At 43.0% G+C, this 21369-nt stretch overlaps 2 protein-coding genes across 9 annotated transcripts in view; both read right to left on the bottom strand.

Annotated features, from left to right (window-relative positions):
- Positions 1–308: 308 nt before the first annotated feature.
- Positions 309–19449, bottom strand: LOC132206363 (uncharacterized). 5 transcript variants are annotated; one of them, XM_059640297.1, is made up of 2 exons: positions 19334–19449; positions 309–4106 (listed from the first exon to the last, which is right to left on the bottom strand). In XM_059640297.1, the coding sequence occupies exon 2, from the start codon at positions 4090–4092 to the stop codon at positions 2266–2268; it is 1827 nt and encodes a 608-aa protein (XP_059496280.1). In that variant the 5' UTR covers positions 4093–4106; positions 19334–19449; the 3' UTR covers positions 309–2265. The 5 variants fall into 5 exon arrangements, with proteins under 5 accessions (XP_059496280.1, XP_059496276.1, XP_059496275.1 ...); XM_059640293.1 differs by lacking the exon at positions 19334–19449 and adding an exon at positions 7838–9662; XM_059640292.1 differs by lacking the exon at positions 19334–19449 and adding an exon at positions 7156–7830.
- The window catches only part of shld2 (shieldin complex subunit 2), an 87334-nt gene continuing 84630 nt past the window's right edge, over positions 18666–21369 (bottom strand). For all 4 annotated transcript variants that reach the window (XM_059640289.1, XM_048563483.2, XM_059640290.1 and 1 more), the window contains one exon: positions 18666–19586. In XM_059640289.1, the coding sequence (XP_059496272.1) occupies positions 19414–19586 (173 nt within the window). In that variant the 3' untranslated portion in view covers positions 18666–19413. The remainder of the gene's footprint in view (positions 19587–21369) is intronic.

The following is a 21369-nucleotide window of genomic DNA, read 5'->3' as shown; positions in this document are numbered from 1 at the left end:
TATTTATGGGTTAATGCACTGCCTCTTGCAATCTCGTTCCACACTCAGTCAGTTCTGACTTTGTCTTCACATTTTGCTCCATAGTTTTATCTCTTATTGGATTTTCTGACTCAGTAGTTTGTGCACTGTAAATTGTAAACTCTGTGATCATCAGTCAGACTTTCAATTTTAAAACAGAAATTGCTTGAAACACTTAGCAAGTCCGGCATCATCTGTGGAGAGAAATCAGAGTTAATATTTCGGGTCCAGTGGCCCTTCTTCAGAACTAAATAGGGCCACTGGGCCTGAAGGGTTAACTCTGACTTCGCTCTATAGATGCTGCTGGACCCGTTGATTATTTCCGGCAATTTCTATTTTTGTTTCTGATTTCCAGCATCAACATGTTCTTTCAGTTTTTTCTTTCAGCCTTTCCTTTTTATCCAACTGCCTTTTAATTACCCTGCATCTTTTATCTGACTGTCTTTTATATAACTGAGTTCTATTTTCTTCTATTGCATCACTAATGATGTTCACTTTCACATTTCATACAAATTACTCATCCATACAAGGGTCTTTTTGCCAACTTGTAACACCATTTTATTATTTTGTATATGTCCATCTACCCATTCTATGACCATTTTAAACCTACATCATTTGCTACAATCTTAAAGACCAGTTTTAATCATTCCTCTTCCCTGCAAGTTTTTTGCTTCAATTTATTTTACAATTCTTTTGTAATTTAAGATTTTTTTGAATATTTGCCATAGTTTCCCATTATTTGATACTGTGCATCTGAACTTTCAGAAGGTATTTGGCAATATATAATAGAACTGCTGGCAAAATTAAAGCATATGGAATTAATGAGACAATGACAATATGGATATAAAATTGGCTAAGGAAGAGTAAGCATACTGCTGGTGTATGGTTGTATTTGATGCTGGAAAGAAAAGGCATTGTTCAGTGGTTCATATTAGAATCACTGGTCTTTTTGATCATATATGTTGGTGGCCTGGACTTGGTTATATGTGGCACAATTTTGATGAACGCTGATAACATGAAACTTGGAAATGGAGTAAATAATGAGGAGAAGAGTCATAGACTTGAGGATATAGATGGATAAATATGAAGAGAAAAACAGAGGTAATGTTATGAATCCAGTAACCCTTTGCCAATTCTCATGAAAGGTCACTGGACCTGAAACATTAACGCTGCTATTTCCTTCACTGATGCAACTAGGCCTGTTGAGTTTCTACAAGTTTCTACTTTTGATTCAGATCTCCAGCATCTGCAGTTCTTGATTTTATTAAGCTGAAGAGGAGATTGGATAGAGGTATTCAACGCCATGAAAGGATAGGATGAGTACAAATGGAGAAAAAGCTTTCAATGGCAGAAGGGTCAGTAACCAGCAGTACAGGGTTTAAGATGACTGATAAAATATGGCAAAGCCATATTTTAGACATTTAAGTTGCTGTGATCTTAAATTCATTTCCTGAAAATATTGGAAAGCAGATCCAGGAGTGACATTGAAAGAAAATTTAATACTTGAAGAGGAAAGAATTACAAAGCCATGGGGAAATTGCAATATAATGAAACAAATTTGTTAGCTCTACTAAAGAGCCAGTACAGGCACATTGGGCTGAATCTCCCTCTTTGGTGCTGTATCATTATAATTCTGAGTCTATAGGGCTACCATTTACAAGATGACCAGCTCAACCTAGAATCTAACATTAATCATCTAGGTGTCTTGCCTCAGCTTTCATCATTACCTTTGGTTCACTGGTACATTTTTAATTAATTCACTTCCACCTCACCACATGTTTGACAAGGATCACAAATTTGTCAAAGGTTAATATTCTTCACTGCAGCGAAAACAAGACAGTTTAAAGCATAATGCAAAACATGCCATTTTTTTTACCCACCACCAACGTTGTTACAATCATTTTACCATTGTCTTTATCCTCATCTACCTGAGCACCTTGTATTTGCACCCAGACATGTACCCAAACTTCACCTTTTTATCAACAGCTTATAACCTTCTGGAAAAACTGTCTTACATTTTCTGACATCTCTACCCTCTCCATGGCTTCTCATTTAGCTACCCTGTTAAATATTTTGAAAGAATAATCAGTGTATTATAAATAAACACTCACTAAATAATGAGTTTTGACATTTATGGCTCAACATTAGATTAGGGGAAAAGCCAGAACTGTTTTTATGTCTTGGGAATACTGCTGAAACATCCAACAATTATGTAATCTTCATTTTCACTTCACTGGGTAATGCTACTCAGTCTATTGCTGCACTGGAACGCACACAACATGTTGGATGCCTTAAAGAAGACATCATATTCCTAAAACCTGGCAAATGTCTCTTCTCTTTTCCTCGCTGTCCCACCACTCGTGTTCCATCACCATGATTATCCAACTGCTTCACTGTCATTTCAGCTGTTGACATCTTGTCTTTTTCATGTTGTTCTATCTGAATCTCCAGATGTTTCTGGATAGCCAGCCCAAGGACCTCAGGGTCTACAGAAGCCCCATAGACTTCCCATGTCATTCCCTTGTCATCCCATTTCACTTCCCGAACTGGAGATTCCTGGATTAGCTGGTTCTCTTCAAGGTTAACCTCTGGAAACATATGAACTAGGCAACTATCAGTTGGAGACAAGGGGCTGGTGCCCACTGACCTGCAGTCAACTGCCAAGGAGGTCTGTACCCCTGCATCCTTACGTTCCAGTTGATGATGACATCGAAGGGTCAGATCTGTTGTCATTGTCCACATGTCTCGTGTTCTCACACCCTCATCATTAGTTTGACTGCTTGGTGAAAAAGAGTGAGTAAATTTTTCCAGTTCCACTTTATTCCTATTGGAAGTGTCATGAGAATTCCTTTCAGTTGCAGCATTAATAGCTTCATTTTCTAGTGTTCCATGGCATTTCAGAAGATGCCTCGCATCTAGCCCCGATTCACTCACTGAAGACACCAACCGTGGGAATGCCAGAATCCCTGAAACTGGCAGTGGATGACAACATGCATCAACAACAGTTCCTCTTCCAGATTCACTGACAGAACTGACTAGTCTTGGAAAGAGATGGACAGCAGGGATTGGCAGTGAATGACAATAAGCAGGAGTGGTGTCTTGAATCATCAAACCAGACATCAAGTGGCTTTGGTGTCTAGTACAAGTTTGATTACCCATTAAACTATTTTGATGAGAGGCAACTCCTTCCCGATATGTGATGTTACACTGACCCAAGGTGATTGTCTCATTTTCTGCCATTTCATTGCCTTGATATTGTTCACCAGATTCTTGGATAACCTTGACACCAGAGCAATCGGGAGAGTTCTCTGAAAACATGAGATGGCCCCGATGCAAGGGACTGCAAATGTCATTCTCCATACTATTGACTTGGTAGTCTGCAATGGTTGCACTTTCTCTGTCATTTTCCTGTTGCCTGGTGTCAATCTCACTCTCTGAAATATTGATCACAATCTTCTGGTTACATTCTTTAGACATCATTTCACTTGGAGAAATTATACCATAGTCTCTGCCCAGCACAGGAGCTTGATATGCAGCAGTAATCTTAGTATGCACATCATCAGCTGGATAGCATTTCTCCCCATAATCACAAATGATATCTGAGCAACTTCTGTGCATCACCTTTGCCTGTAATTTTCCTAGGTTTGAGTCTGCACATAACATTGTGTCTGCATCCCTTCTCATAGAGAAGTTGGTGCTCCTGTGGCTGTTGCTGTGAGCTTTCAAATTATCCTGAAATACTGGGAGTTCAGTGGTATGATTAGCATCAGGGATGGCTCCCATCTGGAAGCAGCGACATAAGGGGATCACAGTGAAATTATTTTGCGGTGTGAAGCAAGACGGATGATAAGGGCACCTCATGTCAGTTTCACTTGGAGAGACAAAGCCACTGAGGGTCTTCCTCAGTTCCTGTTTAATGGTTGGCCTTTCTTCTATGCTGTCCCTTCTGGGGAATAGGGTGGCAGAAGAACTTTTTGAAAGTGGGAAACAATCTGGTTCCAGAGTGTTATGACATGTTGTGTCTTGGGTTTCCTGGAAGGAATATTCAGATAGCCTTCGACTGTAGGTAGCCATTCTGAAATGATAGTCTGTGGTAATGAGAGCCAATATAAAAAAGGAATAATAAGTCAAGGATATGTATGTCATTCAGCCTTCCCCACCAGGCTCCCACCTAAGCAAAAGTCACACCAAAGTACATTTTAACAGAATCATAAAAATTTACGGCATACATGTGAGCCATTATTTTGCACTGGCCAAAAGACAGCTGTTCAGTCTAAACCTACTGCCCAACTCTTGAAAGTTTTGCCACTTCAGTTGCATATCCAGATACTTTTTAAGTGTTGTAAGAATTTCTACCTCAACACCCTTGTAGGCAGTGAGTTCCTGAATCCTACCGTCCTCTCAGTGAAAACATTTACCCTCAAATCCTGTCTAAACCTTCTACTCCATACCCTAAATCTAGACCTCCTGGTAACAGACCCCTCAAAAAAGTGAATATGGCTTTCCCATCACCCTCTCGTGATCCCTCATCATTTTATACACTCCAATTAGGTCTCTAATTCACGCTCCAGCTTCATGCTTCATAACATTTTTGGTTTAACCCACTGCTTACAGATGCAATCACTCTTGTCCTTCTTTTCCTTACCTTCACTAACCCAGGGTTAAAATAGCCAATTGCGCTGTACCCTACGCCCATTTCAGCTCGGACAAACAAAGCTAACACAGAGCCAGGACTTAACCTGAAATCGTGATATTCAAATGCTTGGGTTTCACAGTGTTTCATTTTGCTGTGGAAGTCGTGAATTAAGTGATAACTGTGGAATTTAGTTATGAAATATTTAACATGGAGAAAGACAGTACTGTCATGCAGAGTACACTACAATCTCCGCACCACAGTCTCCTACTGCTTCTTAATTTGTTCGAAGGTTTTCTTTTAAGGTGAAATATCTGGACACCCATCCTTTGCATTGACCGGTCTTTGTCCAAAAATTGCGTTTAACATGTACACTTCTATTTGAAGTGATATTCCAGATTTATCTTCCTCCTATTGCTACTGGCTTATTTATCCACAATGAAGTTCTCTCTCACTTGTACCTTTCAAGATTTTTCCTCACTATCTTTCTGCATTCAAATTTGTTTATAAGTTATCGCAATACAGCCATGATTTGATAAAGGAATAAGCCATCCAGACCACAGGAGCCCAGATTCCATCTCCCTGGTCAATGCTGATCTCAACTGGAACAGCAGTTCAGCTTCTACATACTGTTGGGTTTATGACAGAAAAGTCAGCTGAACTCCCACTCCTGCTTAGGAAATCCAGCCAGCTGCTGTTGAACTTGTAAGGCAGATTCAATCAGGTGCTGAGAGTCTCTCTAAAATATTTACATTGTCAATTTGCCTTTTTGCTTGCTCGCTGCTTGTTCTGCATACACTAAAGCTAAATTTGAATGGGTTTGAAATTCTTAATCTTCTAATACCTGACCCAATCTCAACACATCTATTTCTGGTGGGGGTGGGAATTCAGCCTTTGGTGTCAGGGTGGACTCTTGTGCAAGGACTGCAGTCACAGAAACCTCTCTAAATAAGTTTAATAGACCTTTGCTACATTCTCTCCTTTTCTGCCATCTTCTATTGAAGATATTTACTCACTTATTAAAAAAAAATTAAATCTAGGTTTGTGAAATGGCAGGAAAAAAATCACATTGAATACAACTGTGTTATAATGATAAACATGTAATGAGTTCCACAGAGAATACAGGTCATGGAGCACATTGTACGCACAGGGTGCTGGACGTTCAAGTGCACTGACACAGTATAATGGGCACAAATTATTAGGCACACAGGTAATGGACACAGACCAGTGTAAACACAAAGTACTGGGCACAGAGCACTGGACACACAGTGTGAATAATTAGCACTGGTATCTCTACAGCATCACTATATTCATCTCAATGAGAATCCCAATGGTGTGGAAACTGACCATTCATCCCCACTGTATTCACACTGACCCTTCGAAGAGTATCCCATTCAGACCTTCCTGCTACTCTATCCCTACATTTCCCACAGCTAATCCACCTAACTACACAGTCCTGGTCACTACAGGCAATTTAGCACAGCCAATCCATCAAACCTGCATATCTTTGAACTGTGGGAGGAGACTGGAGGAAACTCGCGTAGACACAGGGAGAATATGGACACACCACATAGACAGTTGCTCAACGGTGGAATTGAATCTGGATCCCTGACGCTGTGGGGCAGCAGTGAGAACCAATGAGCCACTGTGCGATGTCCTCATGTTGGTTAATGTCTAATAGCGTATGTATTAACAGGGTGTATGCCAGAATAGTGTACTTCTGTGACTGTGGGATACATATCAGTGTGGTGTGGTTTGTTGGAATGACTTGTGTTAGTGTAGTGGTAACTATTAGTGTTCGTCAGTATGGAGTACACGTGTGTGTGTGTGTCACTCTGGTAGCATTCTTAGGAAGGTATATATCTAAATGGAGTGCGTCTGGAAACCAATAATGACTGTTACTGGAAGAATGGACATGGTGAACTAGGAAAGAAAACTAAGTGAGGATCTGAGTCAACGTATGTGAAATACAAAAGAAATTGGGTACAGCATAGAATACAATCAATGGGGCTGAGAGAGTTAGAAGGGAATAAACCATAACGACAACAAGAAGTGACATGGAGCATCCTCAGAAATACTGGGAGTGGGTGGGGTGAATATGAGGAACAGACAATAACATTTGAGGCTAGTATTAAATCTGAACAGGGACAATCAGAGCTGGAAGCTGACGAACTGAGGATCCTGAGTCACTCGACCAGGCTCAGGAAAGGGGGAAGGGATAAGGCATAGGCAGCAACAGATTTATTCAGAGAGATTACATTTCCTGATGGCCAGGGGTGGTTTTTTTTTAACAAAAGCAGTCTCTGATCTACTCCGCCCGGTCTTTGTGAAAAAGCAAAATGAGCTCTTCATTCTATCTGTGCACAGCCATTGAAAGAGGCGTCGCCGACCAAACAAGCCGAGATTAACCGGACCTGGTCTGAGGGGTTTTGTCTTTAAACAACACAAGAAAAGCTGAACATACCACCGAGACGATCGATTTGAGAAAGCAACAGGCCACATACCTGCTGGTAACATCCCTGCTCACAACACACACACACCTCGTCTCTCAACAAGCTGCAGGTCAGGTCAAAACAAACATTAATTATTGTGATTATTTACATTGTTACAGGGCTAAGAACTGGGGGAGGAAACCGTTCCCGTGGAGTATTTAAAAAAATATTCTGCCTTTCGGCGGTTCCTCACGCCGCTGACTACCTCGTAGAATAAATAATAATAACGAGAATAAAAAAATAATCAAAGGAACAGCAGATCAGCAGCCACCTGGTGCGTTGTTGAAGAAATCTCTTGAGGAGCTTTCTGCCAGGCAGCAACACTCACCGTTTCTGGAGGCGGATGGGAGGGCGATCTGGAATATCCACAAGTTTTAAGAATCCTTGCAATGATTATTGTTTGTGTGATCCCTCCCCACCCATACAGTGTTCTAGAAATGAGAAGTTTGTGAAGGGACAGCACACTCTCAAATCCCTCCACACGTTGCATGCAGGCGAAATGGAGATAGAGCGAGACAGAGAGAGAATAAATAAATCTCCTTCTCATCCGATTAAGGTAGCTCTCTCTCGTCTGGCAGGAGCTTCCTGCAATCAGGTGCACTGACTCTCGATTTCATTCATTTTCACTCAAAAGTGATTGTAGCCAATCGGCCCCCAATTCCTCCCCTTGCCATTCTTTCCAGCCCAGTCTTACCCATCTCCCACTGTCTCGCGCGTGTCTGCTTTTGTGTCTTGCCCCTTTGTATCGGCCTCTCCCTGCCCTTAGAGCCGCTTTTTCCCCGTGTAGCTATTTTTCATTCGCTGCTTGAAACGCCTGCAGTGAAATGGCTGCTGGAGATGTTGCGACTTTGGGAAGAGATAATTGGGAATTCTCGGCGTGTGACTGCTGCAGCATTATCTTATTGTGATCGTTTTAAAAATCTTACTTACTGGCCATTCAAAACTATTTTTTTGCCCGTTAATGTGCGATACCAGGGTGAACAGCCTAGGCACAAAAGCAGATCACCACCCAGAGTGGAAGGTGAGGTGTACCATTATTATACAGTACAGAGTTACCAAACAGAAACAGGCTGTTGAGGATTTATAATCCGCAGAACTCTTTTTAAGAACCTACCATCAACTCCTGTCTCCTTTACTTATCTTATTTTCACTTAAATGCAAAAATGCAATTTTACCTAAAATGCTCACTATAGTAGCAAGTTTTCACGTGTCTGAAGGGGCTCCTATGAATTAATTATTGGATTTATTATGATTACATCACATTTATGATTTCTTCCACAAGAGAAAACACTTCTCTATCTTTACCCCATCAAATTCTGTCATCATTTTCTGGATCTCTAGAAGGTCACCTCTCAGTCTTCTCTTTCCAGAGAAAAGTGCCCAACTACTTGTGACAGCAAAATACGACAGATGCTGGTGGTCTGAAATAAAAACAGGAAGTTCTTAAGAAACTCAGCAGGTCTGTGGAGAGAGAAAGTGTTAATGTCTCAAGTCCAAAGACCCTTCTTCAGAACTGAAACCATATGGTTCAGTCTATGGTGACTGTACCAAGATCAGCCAGGTGGACCTCACAGAATAAGTTCCCCAATTGAGGCTGTTAACCTGGGCCAATCAGGGAGACCTGGCCAACAGATTTAAACAGGGGGATCAGAATTTCTGTTCACTCTGAAAGCTGGCTCTGAGGAAGCTGGACCAGTGTCAAGTATGTGTGTGTGTAAATAAAGGGTGACTTCATAACGGGATACTGGCCTCTGTGGAGTTATTTCAATGGTGACGAGAAAAAAGATACACTCCTGAAGAAATGTGCTTGCAGCAATCTTTGAGTTGGTGGAAGCTGTCTGGCATCATGACAATATTTGGGAAGCTTGACTTGTTTGATCCTGCCGTTGAAGACTTGGCCCAGTATGTGGAAAGAATGCGTTATTTTTTTCCAGTGAAATGACATTGGGGCAGATGACAAGCAATGAATAGTTTGTCTGACAGCATTGTCTGATAGCATTTTCTGAAGGACCAACTTGTAAACCTTTCAAGAGTTTATGGATTTAGGTAAGGAATATTATGACCCCAAGCCTCTTCTAACTCTGAGACCACAATCAGTTTTACTCAGCAATTTGACAGCCAGGGAATCCATGTTGATATTTTTAGCATTGTTAAGATGCCTAACAGAGGCATGTGACTTTGGTTTAACCCTTAATGAGATGCAGAGAGACCATTTAGTACGTGGGATTAATGATGTAACCATGCAAAAGTGCCTAATAGCTGAAGGCCAACTGGACTTCAAACAGGAACTAAACTGACTTTCACATTAGAAAATGCAGCAAATGCAGTATTTGAATTACAGGGTATGCCAACGTAAATGGTCAGCCTCAGCAGGCTGACCGAGCTTGGCGGACAGCACGAGTGAAGGCAATTGTGTGGCCTCCCTCAGGACATATTCTGAACAGGAAGACTCTGTCAGTCCACAACAAAACCGCAAAACTACATCGAGCCTCAGCCAAACAGTTAAAATTTTCTTCAGGATCTGGGCCAGCAAGCCATTTTAGGTACTGCCAGTATGCAGATTTGAGACAGCAAAAGAGTCACACTAGCCTGAATTGAGTAAGAGAATTCAAAGGCCAGCATCCAGGAGACTGAACTTCCTGGAAAGTCCACCTAAATCTGGCTTGCAACAGTTAAATTGCTTGGCAACATCCAAAACAGAATTGATCAATCAAAATAAATGTCTGGTTAAATGGTCACCCGGTTCTAATGGAGGTTGATACTGACTTGGCTGTATCAGTGATCGCTGAACCAGTCTTTAGCAAAATTCACCCTGGACTCCAACCCTTAAGCTTTAGTAAGACCATGTCTGGACTGAGAATCTAGACTGGGGAATCTTTATAGGTAAAGGGTACAACTTCAGATCCAGTCTCACAAAAAGCACTTGGGTCAGCTACCACTGATTGCGGTGAAAGATTCAGGCCTCAGCTTGACGTGGTGAAATTGATTGAGAAAGATTCACCTTCATTGGCTCAACAACTTTTTGATTAGAAAATGGCTGCCTGAGTGAAGTCCTAAATAAATACCCGGAGGTTTTTCAGGAAGGTCAGGATACTATCAAAGGAGTCAAGGCCACCTTGCATGTTGACCACGAAGCAATTCCATGATTCTGCAAGGCCCATCCAGTGCCATCTGCCTTATGGGCCAAAGTAGAGGCAGAAATCAGGAGGCTGGAAAGTCAAGGAAACATCAAATCAGTACAGTTCGCAGAATGGACAGCTCTGGTCATACTGATTGTGTAGCCCAACAAGTCAGCTGGCCTTTCTGGAGATTTTAAACAAATGGAAAACCAGTTTCACAGCTGGAAAAATACCCAATCCCTTGTACAAAGGATTTACATGCAAAGCTGGTGGGGAGGCTGCCCTTCAGAAGCTGGACATGAGCCATGTGTATCTGCAATTGTAGTTAGATGAGGATTCCCAGAAGTATGCTACAATTTAATACCCATAAGAGTTTGTGCCAATATATGAGATTGCTACTTGGGGTATCATCAGCCTTTGCCATTTTTCAGCAGATGACAGAAAACATTTTACAAGGTCTACCCCAGGTCACCATTTATCTGGACGACGTGCTAATAACACAGTAGACTAATGAAGAGCACAAGAACTTGGATATAGTCTTTGGACGTTTCTCCAAGGCACACCTACACCTTACATGGGAAAAATGTGTGTGGCAGGCACCTCAGGTACCTACTTTGGCAACAGAATCAACAAGACCGTGCTACACCTGTTGGAAGATAAAGCGAAAGGTGGCACCAGCTCCCACGTCTGTACCAGAGCTTAGGTCTTTTCTTTGGTGAATTATCACGTATCCTGGCCTCCAACCCAGCACACGTACATCTCCTATTGAAAAAGGGTCAGCCTTGGAAAAGCTCTCATAGCCAAGACATAGCCTTTAGGAAAGTGAAGAAGCAGCTATCATGGACTAAGGTGTTGGCACACTATGATCCCAAGTGAAATCTGGTTCTGACATGCGATGCCTCCCGTATGGTATCAGGGTAGTATTGGCTCACAGATGGCCCAATGAAAAGGACACCCATGAGCATATGCTTCCTGGACTTCGGCTGATGCAGAGCGCAAATATCTCCAGATAGAGAAGGAAGATTTGGCTGTCAACTTTTGGTGTGAGCAAGTTCCACCAACACCTTTATGGATGTAAATTTATAATAGTAACAGACCACAAACTCCTGTTATAATAGTAACGGACCACAAACTTCTCAAAGAGGACAAGGCTATGCCAGCCAGAGCTTCAGGTCAAATTCAGCGGTGGGCTCTTATTCCAAGTGTGTACAATTACAAGTTGGAACATCATCTGGGAGTCCAAGTAGCAAATGCAGATGCCTTGAGCTGCCTCCTACTGGTAGATACACCACGTGTGGTGACACCACTGGAAGAGTCCATTCTGGTTTTAAGCTTTCTGGATGCCGTTCCAGTCACCACTGACAATATCAGACTGTGGACACAAAAAGACCAGTTGTGGCAAAATTAAAACAGCCAGCGCTGATGGGAGAAAAAGGGCCATATCAACCAGAATTGAAACTCTTCTGGACCCGGCAAAACCAGACAATCATAGAGGATGGCCTTTTATTATGGGGAGCAAGAGTGATTGTCTCAAGCAAAGGTTGCTGCCAGATACTGGCTGAACTCCACCAGGGTCATCCAGAGGTTTCCAAAATGAAGATGTTGGCAAGAAGTTATGTCTGGTGGCCAGGGTTGGATGCAGACGTAGCTGTGTTGGTGGAGCTGTACCCAGAGTGCCACAAGGGCAGAATTTACCACCAGCAGCTGCCCCACATTTGTGGGGATGGCCAGGTAAACCCTGGACTTGATTACACGTTGACTATGCCCCTTTCATGGGCTCAATATTCTTAGTCATTGTGGACACTTACTCACGGTGATTAGATGTGCATAGAAGCCATTCATTAAACACAGGGATAACAATACAAAAGCTGCAAGTTATCTTTTGCAATACACAAACTTTCAGAAGTGTTGGTCATGGACAATGGGCCATCGTTTACTAGCAGGGAATTCGAGTATTTCCTAAAGTCAAATGGCATTCGGTATGTACGGACAACTCCATATCATCCATCATCCAATGGTCTGGCGGAAAGAAACTTTGAAGGCAGACTTAAATAAATAGTCTACACTTTCACTCGGAACCAAGTGACCTGGTTTCTATTTATCAGGCCATGCCCCATGGAACTGCAGGGTTAGCTCCAGCAGAGTTGCTAATGGGAAGACGACTCCACATCAGGTTAAATCTGACCTTCCTGGACTGAAGAAGGGGGTGAAACGGCATCAGGAGTGCCAATGCCAAACACAAAACTTGTCGAAGCAAGAGAGACAGTTTACCTGAGCAGTCAAAACCAATGAAATGGCCCTGCATGGGTAAGAGGCATGATTGATGCAAGGTCAGGTCTTGTGATGTACAAAGTTCAGGTAGATGAGGCAGTCCTGAACAAGCATGTGAACCACATGAAAGCTATAAACTCGCAATAAGGTCAGGAGCAAAACATACCTGGACTACCAGAAGAGAACTGAAGAGAATTTTTAAGTCAGTGTTTCTGGACTAGGAGCCAATTGAAGCCAGTGAGTACAAGGACAGCAGATAAATGGGACTGGAGCAAGATAGAATATGGGCAGCAGAGGCCTGAATGAGCAAACGTCTATTGAGGATGGAATACGCAAGAGCATTGAAATAATCAAGTCTGAAGGTAAGAAAAGAAAAGGTTCAGCAGCAGATAAGCATAAGCAAGATTATTGGTCCAAGGCCCATGCTAAATACCTGAATTCGTAGTCAAGGCTTGCACTCCCAGTGCACTACTGAGTGAAAGCTGTGCTGTTAAAGACATATTTTAGAAAAAATATTGGAACCTCTCTGACCTCTCAAGTAGATGTAACATATTCCATGACATAAAACATGATCACTTTGCAGATTGTATAGTCTGGCTGTGCTAAAATTCCTGCATTACAACTTTGACCGTCATTTGCAAGTAATTCATTAGCTCAGTGCCACAGTGATGTCGAAGTTGTAAAATTCCCCAGAAATTCAGCAGTTATTGCCCAACTCTTGAGAAAGGTGTTGTGTTGGTCTTTCTTGGAGCTTGGACAGTTTGTGTGTTGACATCACATTCACGAAAGTGGGTAGTTCAAAATGTTAAGCTCAGTGTTAATAATGGAATGGTGATATTCAGGTTCAAGACGGGATGGTAAGTGATTCCAAGGAGAAGTTTAAGTTGATGGTATTGTAATGCATCTTCTGCCCTTGAATTGGTGAGTCCCAGATTTGTGAAAGGCTGCTGAGGAAGCCTCAGAGATTTGCTGCACATGGTGTACACTGATACCACAATAAACTGGTGGTAGATGGAACAAAAACAAAGTTGCTGGAAAAGCTCAACAGGTCTGGCAGCACCTGTGAAAACAAAAACAGAGTTAACGTTTAGCGTCCAGTGACCCTTCCTAAGAATGTTCTGAGGATCACTGGACCTGAAAAGTTAACTCTGTTTTTCCTTTCACAGGTGCTGCCAGACCTGCTGAGTTTTTCCAGCAACTTTGTTTTTGTTTCTGATTTACAGCTTCCGCAGTTCTTTTGGTTTTTATTTGGTGGTCTATGGAGGATGGAATATGCAAGAGCGTTGAAATAATCAAGTTTGTGTTGCAACCTATTACAAAATCACCGTAAATTATCCAACTTTCTGTCTCTCCACAACATTTAAGAGAGACCAGAGATTTTCTCTTGTTCCAGAGAAGGACCACCTCAAATCCAAGAGCTTTACACTGACACCCTCAATGACACTCCAGCGTCCTGCCTCACCTAATCCTCCCAGTATTGAAAACGTAAGAACATAAGAAGGAGCAGGAGTAGGCCATCAGGCCATTGAGTCTGCTCTGTTATTCAATAAGGCCACAGCTGATCTTTTCATGGACTCTAACTCCACTTACCACTTGCCTGCTCACAGTAACCCTTAATTCTTTTACTGTTCAAAAATCTATCTTTGCATTAAAAACAATCAATGAGGTGGCCTCAAGTGCTTCACTGGGCAAGGAATTCCATGGATTCACAACACTTTGGATGAGAAAGTTCCTCTTCAATTCAGTCCAAAGTCTGCTCCCCCATATTTTGAGGCTATGCCCCCTAGTTCTGATTTTGCCTGCCAGTGGAAACAACCTCCCTGCTTCTTTCTAATCTATTTCCTTCATAATTTTATATAAGATTCACCCACTCATTCTTCTAGATTTCAACAAGTATAGTCTTAGTAACTCAATCACTTCTCATAAGCCAATCCTCTCAATTTCTAAGTTAATGATTCAGAAATTATTTTCTGAGCTGCACCCACCCTTGCGGCTAAAGAGATTAAGGGGTATGGAGAGAAAGCGGTAATGGCTTACTGAAATTCCAAATCAACCTAGTGAACCTCCTCTGCACGCTCTTCAGTGCCAGTGCATTCTTTGTCAAGTAAGGAGATCAAAACTATACAAATGAGGAGTGCAAATTTATAATGTAGGATGCACAAAGCACACAATAACACCAAAGGGAAATATTATTTTGAACAGTGAAAAGACCTACATTAACAACTTAATTTTTAACATTGACAGTGAGATGAACAGTATTATGTCCTCTTGTGGCCAATGTTCTTCCAACAGCCAGTGTCCAGATTGTCGAGTGAATTTAATAACTGGGGTCAGATATTGAAGCTAAATGATAACTGTGGCACTATGACCCAGTGAGACATCAGAAGAGGGATGTATTGTTTCAGCCTTGACTAAGGAGGCAAAGTTGCGAGAAGAGGTTGTGGTATTGTCATGGAAATGATCAAAGGAATGATGACTGGTAACTTTGTCTTCTAAACCTTACTCGGAAAGTCTACTGATACCACCGTGTTAGTCAAAGAGATGGAGATGGCTGGGACTTATTGTAGACTGCACAGTGAATAGTGTATTTTACAACTAGCAAGGTCTATTTACCCAGCATCAGTTTGTTTAAATTCTGCACTACACTAAACAGTCTACAAAATCTACACATAAACAGTATCTATGAAGGATAGCAAACAGAACTAACTGAAACTGTATCAGAGATAATGGGAACTGCAGATGCTGGAAAATCCAAGATAATGAAATGTGAGAGATAATGGGAACTGCAGATGCTGGAGATTCCAAGATAGTAAAATGTGAGGCTGGATGAACACAGCAGGCCAAGCAGCATCTCAGGAGCACAAAAGCTGACGTTTCGGGCCTAGACCCTTCATCAGAGAGGGGGATGGGGGGAGGGAACTGGAATAAATAGGGAGAGAGGGGGAGGCGGACCGAAGATGGAGAGTAAAGAAGATAGGTGGAGAAGGTGTGGGTGGGGAGGTAGGGAGGGGATAGGTCAGTCCAGGGAAGACGGACAGGTCAAGGAGGTGGGATGAGGTTAGTAGGTAGCTGGGGGTGCGGCTTGGGGTGGGAGGAAGGGATGGGTGAGAGGAAGAACCGGTTAGGGAGGCAGAGACAGGTTGGACTGGTTTTGGGATGCAGTGGGTGGGGGGGAAGAGCTGGGCTGGTTGTGTGGTGCAGTGGGGGGAGGGGATGAACTGGGCTGGTTTAGGGATGCAGTGGGGGAAGGGGAGATTTTGAAACTGGTGAAGTCCACATTGATACCATATGGCTGCAGGGTTCCCAGGCGGAATATGAGTTGCTGTTCCTGCAACCTTCGGGTGGCATCATTGTGGCAGTGCAGGAGGCCCATGATGGACATGTCATCAAGAGAATGGGAGGGGGAGTGGAAATGGTTTGCGACTGGGAGGTGCAGTTGTTTGTTGCGAACTGAGCGGAGGTGTTCTGCAAAGCGGTCCCCAAGCCTCCGCTTGGTTTCCCCAATGTAGAGAAAGCCGCACCGGGTACAGTGGATGCAGTATACCACATTGGCAGATGTGCAGGTGAACCTCTGCTTAATGTGGAATGTCATCTTGGGGCCTGGGATGGGGGTGAGGGAGGAGGTGTGGGGACAAGTGTAGCATTTCCTGCGGTTGCAGGGGAAGGTGCCGGGTGTGGTGGGGTTGGAGGGCAGTGTGGAGCGAACAAGGGAGTCACGGACAGAGTGGTCTCTCCGGAAAGCACACAGGGGTGGGGATGGAAAAATGTCTTGGGTGGTGGGGTCGGATTGTAAATGGCGGAAGTGTCGGAGGATAATGCGTTGTATCCGGAGGTTGGTAGGGTGGTGTGTGAGAACGAGGGGGATCCTCTTGGGGCGGTTGTGGCGGGGGCGGGGTGTGAGGGATGTGTCGCGGGAAATGCGGGAGACGCGGTCAAGGGCGTTCTCAATCACCGTGGGGGGGAAGTTGCGGTCCTTAAAGAACTTGGACATCTGGGATGTGCGGGAGTGGAATGTCTTATCGTGGGAGCAGATGCGGCGGAGGCGGAGGAATTGGGAATAGGGGATGGAATTTTTGCAGGAGGGTGGGTGGGAGGAGGTGTATTCTAGGTAGCTGTGGGAGTCGGTGGGCTTGAAATGGACATCAGTTACAAGCTGGTTGCCTGAGATGGAGACTGAGAGGTCCAGGAAGGTGAGGGATGTGCTGGAGATGGCCCAGGTGAACTGAAGGTTGGGGTGGAAGGTGTTGGTGAAGTGGATGAAATGTGAGGCTGGATGAACACAGCAGGCCCAGCAGCATCTCAGGAGCACAAACTGTAATTGTTAGTTACATTCGAAATTGGGTTGGACTCTCCAAGGATTGACTCTGTTCCATTTTTATACCACTAAAGAACTTTGCATTTCTGACAATATTCTGATCAGGGCTTTTGCAAAAATGCACAGCTGTATTTCCACTCTGACAAGTCTTCTGCAGTAAAGATTGTTACAGGAGACAAACCAGCCAATATATTGGTCCAGAATCCCAAACTGCCACTCACAGCGGTTTTCAAATGGTAAGTGTGTAAGATGAGTGTGAGGTTAGGGTGCTGCAAGCGTACAGAGGCAGTGGTAATGGGATAGGAGGACAAGCATATAGCTTTCCAGGTGGGCTGGGGTAAGGCGCCAGGTTTGTAGGGTGCCAAATGGGTAGAGGTAGTGTGCTGGGAGCAGCCCGATGAGAAGGGTGCCAGGGCACAAGGTGGCAATATGGCCAGGTAAGTATTGAAATGATGAGGGTGAATCAACATGGATGGAAGATATTGGACCCAGCAAGGGAGAGGGGATTATTTGGTATCAGGTCCTGGAGGAACGAGAGTTGGGGCTGGAGCTATCAGGTCTGGCAGCGGGGAAGTGGGGATTATGTTTGGAGCTGGGAAGAAGGTCATCAGCTCCAAGTGGGGAAAGGGGATTGCGGTTTGAAGTGGCTGAAGGAAATGTTTTGAGTCTGAGTGGGGAAAGGATCCTGCTCAGTGATGAGGGAAGATGGGGCCAGGGTCCAGGGCAACGGAGGGTATTGTGTGTGAGGAAGATGTATTTGTTGGGTGAAGTTATTTAGAGGTCACTTTAAAAGCTACTCAGGAGTTAGACCAGCTATTTAGTAGCTTAACTTCTTCTGTGTAAATTTTTACTTAATTGTAGCATTAGGTTATTTGTCCCATAGCATGTGTTTAGCGCCACATAAGTATGTACAAATTAAGGAAGTAAAATTAATCCCGATAATCACTGGCACCTCCAAGTTTGACTGGCTGGAGAATTATGCAATTACAACTGGATGGCAACACTGTCATTATGATATGTGGGAGATATGAGGTCAATTTCTGATGAATTAGACTTTGATGGAACATAGTCCAATGAGTTAACAATTGTTACATTTAATAGCAGCATCTCAGTGAACAAATTCATTACTAAAGTAGTAATGCCTGTTGCTTCTTTCTGAAAATTATTATACCAGCTTTCCTATTTCGCATTGCCATGGTGGATGGCTATACTTTCCATGAGCTGAATCTTGTCCTATTTTGCTATGTCAGTTTTGTCAAGTTTCACTGAGGCATTTCTAACTGTGACGATCAGAGATTCCTTGCCATATCATTCTGAATTCATCTCATTAACTACTTATCCCACCCCATGGCATCCTTCTTATCTAACGCTAGCCTAACTGCCCCACTTGTCACGCCAGAAGAATCTGCCACTGCCACGATATCCCAGAACTGATCATCATCCCAAGTGCAGGAGTCATCTTTAAACAGCCACTGTGCACCTGGAGAAGCACTGTCAGTTTGGAGCTGCCCTGCATGCTAACTGACATTTGCTCTTGAAATGGCAGAGAAGGGATATTGTCACCTTGCTTTGTCAGTTGGGACCTGGAGGTTCTGGTGGATGTGGTAATGTAGAGCAAACACAGAGGCACTGAGACAATGGGTCTACATGTTTAAGTGGCTGCACACACATCCAGAAGTCCAATCATAGTGTCTCCTTGGCCACAATCCATCAATAAAAAACGATAACAAACGCCTTCACATAAAATCTTTATCAAAGAATATATCCAACGGTTCAAAAAAAAATTATACATCCTTATGCATTCTCTTTTGTGCCGATTTCAAGATGCCCTTGCCACATTGAGCAACTCTGGGCATGATGACCCGTTTAAGAGTATGACATCATGATAGGAATGGCAAAGTTTGGGCTGGCTGACAAAGTGATAATGTTGGGAGCATGACTGCTCTTATCCTGAGGAAATGCAGGAGGTTCGCCTTCCACAGCGCCCTTACTACTTCCACATTGTGGCATCTCTGCAATTATAGAAATCTGAGAGTGCCAACATACCCTTTTATGTTCTGATATCTCAAGCATTAAGGGTAGATTCATCATCAAGCTTGGAACTTTTCTCGAACCTGTGACGTTGCAGCACTTATTCTCTTTATCATGATCCACTTACTATTACCAGCACAATGTGCCCTATCTATAGGATGCATATAGTAAAGCCACCAAGGCCTTTTCAGCAGCAACTTCAGAACCTGTGAGCTCCCACAAGGAGAATGGCATGAAATTCATGGGAAAATCATCACCTCCAAGTTCCCCTTCAAGTTATAAAGCATCTCAACTTGCATTACAGGAGGGCCTTCATCTCGAATTGTAGAGTTTCAAGGCCACTATCACCTTTTTAAGAGAAACTACCGATGAGAAATAAATGCTGGCTTTGCTGATGATGTTCATGTCCTGAGGATGAAAAATAATAAATAACATCCCCCTCCATCAACCTCACCTGATACACAGCAGCCCCAGCCATGCCTGGGAGTCTTGGGATTGATAAATTCAGCTTGCAGTTTCTAACAAGCTTAGAGGTTAATGGTCAGGGCAGAAATCCAACAAATAAAATTCCTGTTTCATGGTGATGCTATTTTCATCCAGATGAAACTGGCTTTGCAAAGTCAGTGTGTAACAGTCAGCAGGGTCTGCAAACAATGAACAGCACAAATCTGCTACTATCATCCCATACGTCACATTATCAGATGGACCTGCAACACATAAACACATCACTTTAATGTCTAATCTCTCAAACATAGTCACCCGGACATTTTTCATTTTAATGTGAGGAACAGAATAATTAATTAATTATTTAATGCAGCAGCTCTGTTGACCCACCTCTGGAGCAACAAATAATCTTAGTTACAATACCATTGACGAACACTAGTCAAATCTTATTTAGTGAATGCAAATCCATGGTGCTAAGAAAACACCTCCTCATTTGCTAAGTTTAAAATGATTAGTCTGCTACTTAGTCTGGAGAAGAGATGCAGCAGTGCTTCATAAAGAGTTTATTATATGGACGTCCCAGTGATAGAGGTTGATTATTCTGGCTTGACTTGACCTGTTTAGGTTTTAGAACATTGGGCAACAGATCCAACTGATTCTTTGAGCTTTCAAAATCTGATCTATGACATTGGAAAAATTAAAGGAATGAATTTCGTTTGGATTAGAATACTCTTGATTTCCTATTTCCAAGTAATGCTAGTCTCATACTTAGAAACAATATGAGCTTTTAATTTTATATCTGTATCATCAAATAATATTGCCTACTTCCAGAACTATAGTATTACCAGACTCTGCTCTTCAGTTCATTGTTGAGGAAACCTTCATCTTCTATTACTTCTAGACTTGACTAGGTGAGATGTTTTATGGCGGCCCCCACATTCCACACTGCAATCTTGACATTATTCAAATTCTTCAGGCTGTATGCTTACTCTCTCAATGTGCTATTCACCAATCATTCCTGTATTCAGTGAATCCAGCTTATACAATTCTGATTTAAAATTCTTACCCTTGTTTTCAAACCCCTCATACTCTCATCCATCCCTAACTTTATAACTTCCTAGGCCCAAACTCTCCGAGATAGCCACTTCCTGCTAATTCTGGATTGTTAAACATTCCCAATTTTAATCATTCCAGTATTTGTGGCCTTGCCTTCAGCTATCTAGGTCCCAAGCTCCCCAATTCTCTCCCCACCTCTCAACTTCAGGTTCCCCCTTTAAGCACCTTAAAAAATACCTTTTCTGCCAAGGTATTGGTCACTTAATATCACCTTATGTGGCTCAGTGTCACTTTTTAAATTAAAGCTTCTGTGATGCACCTTGGGACACTTTATTATGTTCCATGCATTACATGAATACAACATTATTGCAAGCAGCCCTGTTCACACATTGGTCTTGTGTGTGCTTACCTAGTTTTCATTTATTTGGGGTCCGTCGGTATCATTGGCTGGGTCGCTATTTATTGCCCATCCCTAGTTGCCCTTGAGAAGGCAGTGGTGAGCTGCCTTCTTGAACTGCTGCAGTCCACATGCTGTAGGTTGATTCTGACCCAGAGACACTGAAGGAATGGTGATATATATATGAACATTGGTGGTGGAGGGAGTGGATGTTTATGGAAGTGGTGCCAATCGAGTGGGCTGCTTTGTCCTGGATGGTGTTAAGCTTCTGGAGTGTTGCTGCAGATGCCCCCATCCAGGCAAGTGGGGCGTATTCCACCACACTCTTAACTTGTGCCTTGTAGGTGATGTACACGCTTTGGGGAGTTATGCACTGCAACATTCCTAACCTCTGACCTACTCTTGTCGCCACTGTGTCACTATGATGAGTCCAATTGAGTCTCTGCTTAATGGAAACCCCAAGGATGTTGATAGTGGGGGATTCAGAAATGGTAACTCTAATGAATTTCAAGGGCGTTACAGTGATATTGATTAGGTAGGTGTCAAGGCGAGAGACATGACTCTGACGTTGGTTGGTCCGGGGCACAGGCAGA

The sequence above is a fragment of the Stegostoma tigrinum genome, chromosome 37 (assembly GCF_030684315.1).
Source record: "Stegostoma tigrinum isolate sSteTig4 chromosome 37, sSteTig4.hap1, whole genome shotgun sequence".
Taxonomy (NCBI): Eukaryota; Metazoa; Chordata; class Chondrichthyes; order Orectolobiformes; family Stegostomatidae; genus Stegostoma; species Stegostoma tigrinum.
This window is presented reverse-complemented; position numbering and strand designations above follow the sequence as displayed.